Raw genomic sequence first — 11,093 nt, 5'->3', positions numbered from 1 at the left:
CCACAGCATGCTGAGCCTTCCATCTCTTCCTCGAAGCATCTTGTGGTTTATAAATCGGGAGTGTGACTGGCACACGTGAGAGTGTGACAACATCTCTTCCCACTCCCACTTGTCCACCCACTCAAGGGGATGGGGGACGTTCAGCGTTAACAACCCCTGTTCCACCTCGCAATGTAGGCCTAGGTGTCAGCCGCTGCATAATGAAGAGGTGGGCCCCATCGATTTCCAGTTTGGACTATTGATCTGTCATTCCCACGCTGGCAATAGGGGGATCTGTTGTGAGCAGGGTTTTTTTTAATAGTTGTTAATGAAATACTTTCACTCTAAAAGTGGAATTTGAGATTCAGGCTGTGTAAAGTGGATGGGAAGGTTGGTGTGGAAGCAGTGAGGAAAAGATAGTGAAAGGTCAGAAAAATTATAAAGAGGAGGTAAATATTTTGAGCTCTGGTTTGTCTCCAGGTTGCGGTTTGAGGAAGGAGAAGAAGGCAAGAGAGGAGTGTGTGTGTGTGTGCGGGGGGGGGGGGGGGGGGGGTGGGGGGCTGTTGGAGGCAATACATCATGTCGTTGCCAAAGTGACAGAGCCAACTTTGTTTGACCAGCTGACGACAAAACGCTGTTGAAGCTGCTGCTGCATGTTGTTTGGCGTCCTTTGCCAACACATCCATCTGAAGGTTTCCTGCTTCCATTCAACACCATCCATCTATTTCCTCATACCTTCTATTTCACTCCAACTGAATTTTTCACCTTACTTTTTCAGAAGCAGAAACCTCATAAAAAATTATATTCATTATAATCATCCACAGTGTTTATGAACCTCCTTAAGCGCCATAAGCTTCAGTCGCCCATTGCCCCGTCACAGCCAGCAGCCGTAGCCTTGACGTGAGGACAGTCATTCCCAGCAAACTTTGGCTCACTGTGGCCTGTCTGCCAAACGAATGGCTGTGGAGGAGAGCAGAGGAGGAAGAGCACTGCAGTGGCATCAATATCAATAACAGCAACTCTTCCTCCTAATGTTGACCAGTTAACTAAAATAATCCTGTTCCAAAAATATATCTCGTTTTCTTTTTTCTCATAATTGCTCGGTTTTCTTTTCAAGCAGAAGTCAGGTTTTTAAAACGTGTCAGGCAAAATCATATTTTCCAAATTTTCTTTTTCTTTTTAATGTGACTTTGTAGCATGTGCTCCTGGTCTTTGGTCTCTGTGGGGAATTAAGGAATCACCCTGCTTTATGTCCGGTCTGACACTTAGACAAGGCAAGAGGGAAATGGTTGTCATCAGGAACAAAGTGCTTGTGACCTTTCAAGCGAGCATTGATACCCCCCCCCCCCATGTCCCTCGCATCCCTCACTGCTCTCCTCTGTACCTGTATCTCATTCTGTCTTTTCATCTTATCCTACCCTCTCAATAACCATTCTTTCTTTCTAAGTCTCTGTGACCTTCCTTGGACCACACTCTCTATAATCCCTCTTCTATTTCCTTATCCCTCTCTTCTCCACTCCTCTAGTCTTATTAGCCTCTAGATATGCTGCAAAAGCCAAAACTCAATTTCCTCCAAATGTGAAAAAAGAAAAAAAATCCTTAATTGCAAATGCTCGCTATCGTTCTGTTTTTTGGGTGCACAATGTCCATTTCATACTGTTTCTTGTGTGTGTGTGTGTGTGTGTGTGTGTGTGTGTGTGTGTGTGTGTGTGTGTGTGTGTGTGTGTGTGCGCGTGCGTGTGTGTGTGTGTGCGCGCATGCGTGTGTGCATGCATGTGTGTCTGTATTATACAAAGCCCATGAGAAAGACCAACGGCAAGTGTTCAGCATCTCTTGTTTTGCCATCAGTTCCGTGGGGTTGTCGCTTGTCGACTGCCCGTCTTCAACATGTCCCTTTAGTGATGGGATGAGTCAGCCTCGTTACACACCTCAGGGAGCATGTGCCTTCTCCTTTGCCGCTAAACAACGTCAATGGCCCTCGTTATATTACAGGAGCAGCAGGGGGGAGCGGAAACACAAAAGCACTCCTACACAAAAAGACTGAAAATCAAACACAAGCAAATGTGGACAGACAGACTAAAAGAAAGGACCCTGCATCTGTCCTACAGGTCATTCTAATCCCCTCACAGCGGGGAACACTTATGTATTCCCTGAAGACAGAAAAGAGGGTGGACTGGACATTTTGCATGTGCCTGAATGTCCATGAGTCTGGACCAGGCACGAGATGCACATGCCTCTGAGTGTGTGCTGCTAGATGCCTATGTGAATCTGTTTCCCTATCTGTGAGTGTGTGAGTGTGAACCCCTCCAACGCGTGTCCCACCTCATCCCTGCAGAATGCAGAATCAGATCCACCCGGCTCCAGCTCTCTCAAACTAAAGAGCAGGAGTCAATTGAAAGGAATGGGCAACCCAGTGAAAGCTGGCTTTAGAGCTAAATGGAAATGTCAAGCTCGCCTTTGGAGCCCTTTTGTTTGTGTGTAGAAGGTCCGCGGCTCGCCTGGGGAGACCCACACAGAATAATACCCAGCCTGTGACAGTCAACACCTCACTGTCCCAGCTCTCTTTTTAGTGATATGCTAAAAGGGGAGCAGTGACAGTGAGAGAATTGACTGGCAGAGGTACAATGGAGATAGTGAGGTGATGGATTAAAGGTGAGATGCACTGTGCAGGATTTGAACTGGCTCTTATCGGGAAATGTTTGAGCAGCTCAGAGCTTAGCAGCAAACTTTTTTCTGGAAACACTGATAAGATACCCCCCTCTTGGATAAATCAGGGGAGAAGCTGCAGGTGTGTCTCTCCAGCACACAATAAACTGTAGATCAAAACAACAAACAGTAAAGCAACATGAAATGAAGTTCAGCAGACAAGCAGCAGAGCAAAGTTTATAATAATGGATTGGATTTATATAGCGCTTTTCAAGGCACTCAAAGACGCTTTACAGGGTTCCAGGTTCCATTCATTCACACACAGTCATACTGGTGGTGGTAAACTACCATAGTAGCCACAGCTGCCCTGGGGCAGACTGACGGAAGCGTGGCTGCCATGCAGCGCCTACGGCCCCTCCGACCACCACCTCAAACATACAGCAGTCATACACATTCACACGAGGCAAGGTGGGTGAAGTGTCTTGCCCAAGGACACAACAACCATGACACAGGTGGCAGAGCGGGGATCGAACAGCCAACCCTTGGATCATTGGCCAACCCGCTTAACCACCTGAGCCACGGTCGCCCCAATTTAACCCCTTGAGGAGGTTTATGGAATTAGAAGAAACTGACTAAGGGGTTGGAACCGACATGATTCTTTCAAATCATGATTTTCTATGAAGTATTTCAGAAAATACTGAAATAAACGTATTAATTTTCCAAGATGAAGAGGACATCTTTGAATGCCTTGTTTCCATTGAGCGGTACAGTTTGGTATGGTACGGTTTGGTGCGGTACTGAACCGTTACCCTAGATCTGGCTTGTGTATCTTCTAAAAGCCACAATGCAACTCAACCTCTGACCGTTCTGTCTGAGATTCTGGTTTGTTACGCTACTAGCGGCTGATGGAGCGTCTAGAAGAAACCATCAAACCAATTTACCATTTCACTCATCATCTTGATCTCCAAACGTATAGTACACAGTCTTGGAACATGTATTACACTGAGAGATATTAAAAACGGCACAATGCTTATTTGTGAAGACTTATATTATCAGGTACAAGCTTAGATAAAATGTAACGTATTTTTTCTTTGGCATTTTCAAGCTTTATTTGACAGTACAGAGTTGAAATGGGGAGAGAGAGGGGGGATGACCTGCAGTAAAGGAGGCCGGAGCCAATATGGTACGCGCTCTATCCACTACGCCACCGCAGCGCCCCAAAAGTAACATATTTCTGAAGGAATTTGATAGGATAGTGGTCAAACTGACAATCAGAGAAGAAGAAACAACAGACAGAAAGTGAATGGTCAGTAGCTAAAGCCAAAAAATCAATAAAACTAAGATTGAACAAGAAAGCAATCTAACATGCCTGTGCAGAGGTTAGTGTGGCGTACAAGCAGGGGTGACGGAGAAGGTGTGGGGTGGTGTGTAACCCAGCACCTCTACATCTACACGTATATTGCCTTGTCAAGCCCTGTAAACGGCTTTGACATCTCATTTATTGATATATTGAATGTTAATAAATTGGTTAATCCTTAATTATATGTGTGTTTGCGTGTATGTGTGCAGACGTGTGTGTGTGTGTGTGTGTGTGTGTGTGTGTGTGTGTGTGCGTGTGTGTTCTGCTGCACATCCTCCAGTCTGGCAAGGACATCTTTAGTCATTATCTGGAGCCGGCTTTGTAATTTGTAATCGGCTGATAGTGGCTGAGGCTGTGAAGTGTGATGTACCAGACTCCAGGCTGCCATATTTAATCCAATCCCAGATCTATTACTGCAGAGGGGGAACACGACCACAGAACACACACACACACACACACACACACACACACACACACACACACACACACACACACACACACACACACACACACACACACACACACACATGTTGTACAGACATTGATGGCTGCTAAGTGCATTGATGTCTCAGTGACGCTGCGTTGTAAATCAACGTCACTGGCGTCTTCATCCAAGGAGACAGATTGGACATGGCTTCATGCTACACCAGCAATCTTTCTCTAAACAGGGGTTAGTTAGCAACAGTGAAGGATGGGTCCATTATCATGTGTCGTTCGCGGTTAGTTTACGTAATAGAACCTTTGAAGCATGAAAAGGGAATGTTGGGACTAGTTGGAAAAGCAGACCCCACTGTTTTTCTCAAACAATGCCTCTGAATTTTAAATTTGTCACACGTGTGTCGAATGTGCATAAACACTATCTCCTTTAGAAATGCTGGCATACTGTGTAAAAGGGTTTTATTGGATTCTTGTAATGAAGCATTATTTTCTTAGAGACTTTTTATTTTCCAAATGTTTAATTTGTATAGAATTTTGAATTATATTGAATATTGGTCATTCCTGACCTTGTGATAGGTGTGTATGTGTAACCCGTCCTGTCACTGTAACCACGGGGCGGTTACAGTGACAGGGCGTAAGCCTGGTCTTTGCTAAGATTGTTCGTAACTTGGTATTCTAAGTCCGACCTAACAGTTACGCCAGTTGCACTAACTTGGCTTAAGCATTCTTTTCTAGTGAGACAAGGCCGTGCGTAAATCCTACACCTAGTGACGGGCGGGCAAAATACGACCTTAACTTCAGATTTTATAGCAATAACTTACTAATATCACAGCTTGACTGGTGTGTATCATATATCGACAGTACAACAAGTGGGCATTAAAATGGGAGAGATTTTTCAAGGACAGAAGCAATCCTTTGGACATCTACAACTACAAGCTGATTGAGGTTTCAGTTCTGAGTAATATGTCTAAAGTAATTGAAAAGCTGTCACAGGACTCACACTTTGTATGAGACATCATCACTGTACGCCAACGGGTCCTTCTGAAATACTTCTTTTCTCTCTTCTTAAGGTTTGGAGAAGGTATAAACATACAGTATGTGATGACAGAAGGGGGAACGGACAGGGAACAGAGTAGGACAATAAAGAAAGAAGACAACAAGCTGGCTCAATTCAATTTCCAAACTGCAGTTCCACGTAAGAGGCAAAAAGCAATGCTCTTGCTGTGCACCGAGGTCATGCAACAGTGGGATAAATCACAGCCAGGCATTTGTGTTCACGTTCCTTTTTAGCACAAAATATAACAGTAGTTCTCCCCAGCGTGGGCTATTTAAATGTAATGTGAAAGAAAAAAGAAAGAAATAGGAAAAAATTTAGTTTGGAATTGAGACAAGGTGAAATACATATTGTGGATATGGAGTAAAGATTGAAAAATAACGACAGACAGAGAGAGATGGGGAGTCCTTGTGTTATGTTTTGGAGCTAATTTGCCAGGGGCCAGGCTGAAGTGAACTCAGCCGATTGCCGTGGCTGCGAGGCTGCACGTTACCTTCCTGTTTTTGTTGCGGCTTTATTCTTCATTAGAGATAACAATTTGGCCACTGGCACAGGCAGGTGATGCTGGTACTGCACAGCAGGTGTAGATGAAGGATGTAAAGGGAAGGGAGCAACAAACGTGACAAGGATTACAGAATGGGAGAGCTTGTTGAACATGATAAATAAATACTGAGTAGGGACGATAACAGATAGAATTTTTATTTTGCAAAACACAGGCAGAAACTCAAAGAAAATGTGGCAAAGAGTCTCTTTGCTATAGCTAGTTGTCCTCATAATTTAAATGTTTTTCTTCATCTTGTGTTTGTGTTGTTGCACTTGAGTTTTAACTGCACCTATAGTAAATGTCCAATGCAGCCTTTTCAATTGCCCCCCTACTAACACTCGATTTTTCTGTTTCCTTCCCTGCCCTAACCTTTGCCCATTCCATTTTTTTTCAATCTCATACTACTCTTTCCTTTTCCCCTCATTCCCTATTTCCTCTCTCTATTTACTTTAAACCACCTCCTACCTCCCCACCTCCTCCCCCCTCCTCTAGCTAACATCCTGACTGTGGTCATCCTGTCCCAGCTGGTGCTGCGCCGTCAGAAGTCCTCTTACAACTATCTCCTGGCCCTGGCAGCCGCCGACATCCTGGTCCTATTCCTCATTGTTTTTGTTGACTTCATTCTGGAGGATTTCATCTTGGCCGCGCCACTGCCTCCGTCGCTCAACAATGCAGTGCAGGTTCTGGAGTTCTCCTCCATCCACACCTCCATCTGGATCACAGTGCCTCTCACCATTGACCGTTACATCGCCGTTTGCCACCCGCTGCGCTACCACACTGTCTCCTACCCGGCCCGCACTCGAAGGGTGATCTTTGCTGTGTATATTGGGTGCCTGCTCTCGGCTGCTCCGTTTTACTGGTGGCCTGAGCTGTGGCACAGCTTGCACGGGGTGGGCAGTGGTGGAGGTGGAGGAGAAGGAAACAGGAGAACCGCGGCCCAGCACGTCCTGGTGTGGGCCCACTGCGCCACCATCTACCTCCTCCCCTGCACCGTCTTCTTCACCCTCAACGCCGGCATTGTGCGTAAGCTGCGCAGACGCCGCAGCTGTTTCCGTCTGCGCGGATACTCCACCGGCAAGACCACCGCCATTCTCCTTGCCATCACATCCATTTTCGCCGTTCTGTGGGCGCCGCGCACCCTCATGATCCTCTACCACTTCTACTCCCCTCCTCCGGCCTCACGAGGCGCCGGGCGACTGCTCCACACGCTCACCGATCTAGCTAACATGCTAGCGTTGCTCAACACCGGCGTCAACTTCTTTCTTTACTGCTTCATCAGCAAGCGTTTCCGGGGCATGGCGGCCAACGTGCTGAGAGCCCTGGTCCACTGCCGGAAGCAGCCGCCGCCGTTCTATGCCAGCCACAACTTCTCCATCACAAGCAGCCCCTGGATCTCACCAGCCAACTCCCACTGCATCAAGATGCTGGTGTACCAGTATGACAAAACTGGAAAGCCCATTTGTATTTCCTCTTGAGTGCTCAGTCAACAACAGCAGTGACCACCCTCAATGGCTGGGGGAAAATATTTAGGCTTTGTCTCCATGGTGACAAGGTTGGCCTCCATGGGACTCTTTGAGGCACGAAAATGTCAACACGCCTGAAGAGCACAGAGGCGACGGTTTAGCTAGCTTTGAGTGATAACAAAGTGGCAGGCAAGGAAATTGGAAAAGCAAACAGCAGGTATTCACAGTGTTCAAAAAGCAGTGACCAGCATCAACTAGATGCTGATTGTTTCACCATGCAAAAAAATAATCTACTGTTAGTGACGGACTGTTGCTTGTGTGAGCGAATCAGAGACTGATAAAGGGATATCACTACCATCTATCACTGGCTGTTATCAGACACTGTTTGTAAAAGGACTCAAATATATAATTGTTGACTGTATAAATCCTCAGTGGTTTCTTTAAGAATGCTCTCTGTTGCACACCACCACCAATGTGAACAGCTGCTTCTTTTACCATTGGGAGTCATCTCCTGATCCAGTGAGAGTCTGAGAACTTAACATCTTACCTCAAGGCAGAGCCAACAACCACTGTCTGCAGTTCAGACGCAGTCATTTCCAGATTTAATATGCAGAGGAGGCTCCAAGGCATGTTAATTTGAGCTTTTAAAAATTGAACAGCCTCTCCTGACATTTCTTTTGTGTTGTGCTGTGTTCATCCTAGCAGTGCAGGTCGGCGCTTGCTTTGGAAGAACACATTATCCTACAGCCAAGCTGACAGGTTGTCGTATAGGATGATGGACACTTTGCTTATTGGTGGTTTAATATGTATTAATGGTAGACTTGACTGTTATTGTAGCTTTGCAAAAAATACAAGACAAAAAAAATGACCTTGGGTTTATTTTGTTCCAAGGAGCCATTGACCTCATGATCACATTGCCAATATTAGGATTTCTGCTGTGAGTAGATAGTCCTCTATTCACTTTAAATGGTCTGTGATGATTTACTGTTGAACAAAATAATGAATGTATCTCTTTAGCCCTTTAGCTTTCTGAGAGAATGCAAAAGAAAGAATGAGAGAGAGAGACAGACAGAGAGAGAGAGAGAGCGAGGGAGTGAGACAGACAGCAAGAGAGAGAGAGACAGAGGGATTAGGGTTTTTTCTGTCCCACGATGCAGAGTTGAATTTGGTCTCAGGGCCACAATGACACATTTTAGCTCATCTCGTTTTTACACTGAAAACAGAGTAGGGTACATCAACCCTGTCTCAGTTCTGCCCAGTAACAAACCATAAATGTGAACACACACACACACACACACACACACACACACACACACACACACACACACACACACACACACACACACACACACACACACACACACTGTGTTCTGTAATACCCACAGAAAGAGCACATTGAGATCAATGCATTTCTTTTCTGCAGACACCTTGGGGCATCAGCAGTGTTCATCTATCTAGCAAGAGTGGAGCTGTGCCAAAGGGCAGATTTCTGCTAATACCTGCCTGGGGGGATCAGATACATCAGGCCTATTTTTTTTTTTTTTTTTAAAGGATATGGCTTTAACTCTGATTGATGTTGGTTTTGTCCGTCATAGCTGATAAAGTCATGCCCTCAAATCTCTTTTCTTGACACTTAAAAGTCTTAGACTGCAGGTGGGTCATGTCTCTTTTCCTCACCATAGCAACTATTAAAGCATTTGCTGCAGCGCAAAATCAGGGGCAAAGGGTTTTATAATTTGGGCCATTTTTCACTTCAGTTAGACTGTAATAACATTTAATGTACCAACTTCAGGCAGAGCTGAGAGACAAGGAATGATTTAATAATTCCTGTAGGGCGAGGAGCCAACAGACCATTTTAATTAAATTTAGCATATGGTCATTATTTTCTTGTTTAATTGGTTAAATTGGGAATTTGTTAAAGAATGTCTGGTGGCTTTTTGTTCATGCAAATATATTGAACTAATTATATAGACCCCTTACCTGTTTATCAACACGGCGGATGCGCGCGCTGCATAGTTGCAGAAAGAAAAATTGTTTGGCTGGTTGCCATGGTTACCCGTTTGGTTATATTGCAGTTGCGGTGTTTCTTTATAGGTCCATGGTGCTAAATAGCGATGTTGTCATCTTACTAAAAACAGTTTATCAGCGAGTGATAACATTGGTTAGGCCTATGCGTAAACATTAACACTATTAAACGAGATACGTCTTAATGACCCATACGCGTTGCCGGCAGTTGAGTAGATAAATGATGAGAAGAAATGGCCCCGACGACTTCAGTGGCCGGACTGCTGTTGGAGAGTGACAGTAAAGACCGGCAGACAGATAGACAGAGAGAGGCAGAGATGCCTTTATTTCATAATTTAGCTTTTCGATTTAAAAGTGATCATAACTAGCCGTGATCATCTGTTTTTAGACTGACTCCTGCTTTCGGGGCCGTTGGGCTCACGAGCCGACCAGCTTATCAGACCAGCTGTTTGAGACGGAGATGAAAAGGAAAGTGAAACTTATGGTGGAGCAGTTAAATAGCCTAGTTAAATGAATAAATATTATAACCAAACACAATAATGTGTTGTGTTATCTGCTTTAGTAGCCTACAGTAGGCTAGCACATGTCGACCCCACTCGGTTTTCGTTTATTGATTTTTCCTAAATGGTATGATTTAGCCTACTTACCGGCTACACGTGTAGGCCTACACGTGCAAACCCCTACTGCCTAGTCAAACCATAGAGTCAAACACAAGGGAAGAGGACGGAGATGTATAACGTGGGTCATTGTAAATAAGCCTCCATTGCTTTCCATTGCTATAGCCTCGTCTCCGGTCACTGTCCTTATTGTAAACATTTCACAACTCATTTATGTAATTATACAGCGGTGCATTTGGGCATTTACTAGCTTTATCACCATTCAAACTAAAAATAAACGGTTTGTGCATCCAACAGCACAACAAGACATGATTGTGGCTCGTGTCGCTCTTGTCTCTTTCTGCAACGGACATGCGCAGTAGAGCGGGGAGTGACGCTGTGTGACGTAGACTGGTAAGGGGTCTATATAGTAAGATTAAGTTAAGTTAGTTACATTTTAGTCATTTGTACACAAGGCACATTGAAATATGTCTTTTCACATATCCCCTCTCAAGTTTACCACAGTTTTTATGTTTTTCCATTTCGGAGGGGGTCATAGCCATAGTACAGCGCTCCTGGAGCAGTTTTGAGGTCAAGTGCCTTGCTCAAGGACAGAATGGTAGATATGGCAACCGTAGTTATTATACCAGCCACCACTAGTGTTACAAATAACACCCTCCTGCTGGGTGCCGGTGATTGAACCAGTGACCTCATGGTATCTGGACGGTCACCTTTCATTTAGGCCATCCTACCACCTCTAGTTGTCTCTTCAGGTAACAGTGAGAAATGTAATAAAATCCAGGCAGTCCAGTGTCAGTAATATTTAAATTATGTCTCTGAGAGGCCAAAGTGGTTTATCATACTACAAAATATAACAACATATAACACATCATGTCAGCAACTATTTTTGTCTTTCATTACGACAATTGGATTATTGCAGTAAACACTATAACATGACAGTCATTCATTAAAAAGCCCTCATTTATAC

At 44.7% G+C, this 11,093-nt stretch overlaps 1 protein-coding gene across 1 annotated transcript in view; it reads left to right on the top strand.

Annotated features, from left to right (window-relative positions):
- Positions 1 to 7,496, top strand: part of gpr139 (G protein-coupled receptor 139) — a gene marked incomplete at both ends in the record, with an annotated part of 11,368 nt that extends 3,872 nt beyond the window's left edge. The window contains one exon of the mRNA XM_080043531.1: positions 6,514 to 7,496. Within this exon, the coding sequence (XP_079899657.1) occupies positions 6,514 to 7,496 (983 nt within the window). The remainder of the gene's footprint in view (positions 1 to 6,513) is intronic.
- Positions 7,497 to 11,093: the final 3,597 nt, after the last annotated feature.

This window comes from Ammodytes marinus (genome assembly GCF_949987685.1).
Source record: "Ammodytes marinus genome assembly, chromosome: 16".
Classification (NCBI taxonomy): domain Eukaryota; kingdom Metazoa; phylum Chordata; class Actinopteri; order Uranoscopiformes; family Ammodytidae; genus Ammodytes; species Ammodytes marinus.
This window is presented reverse-complemented; position numbering and strand designations above follow the sequence as displayed.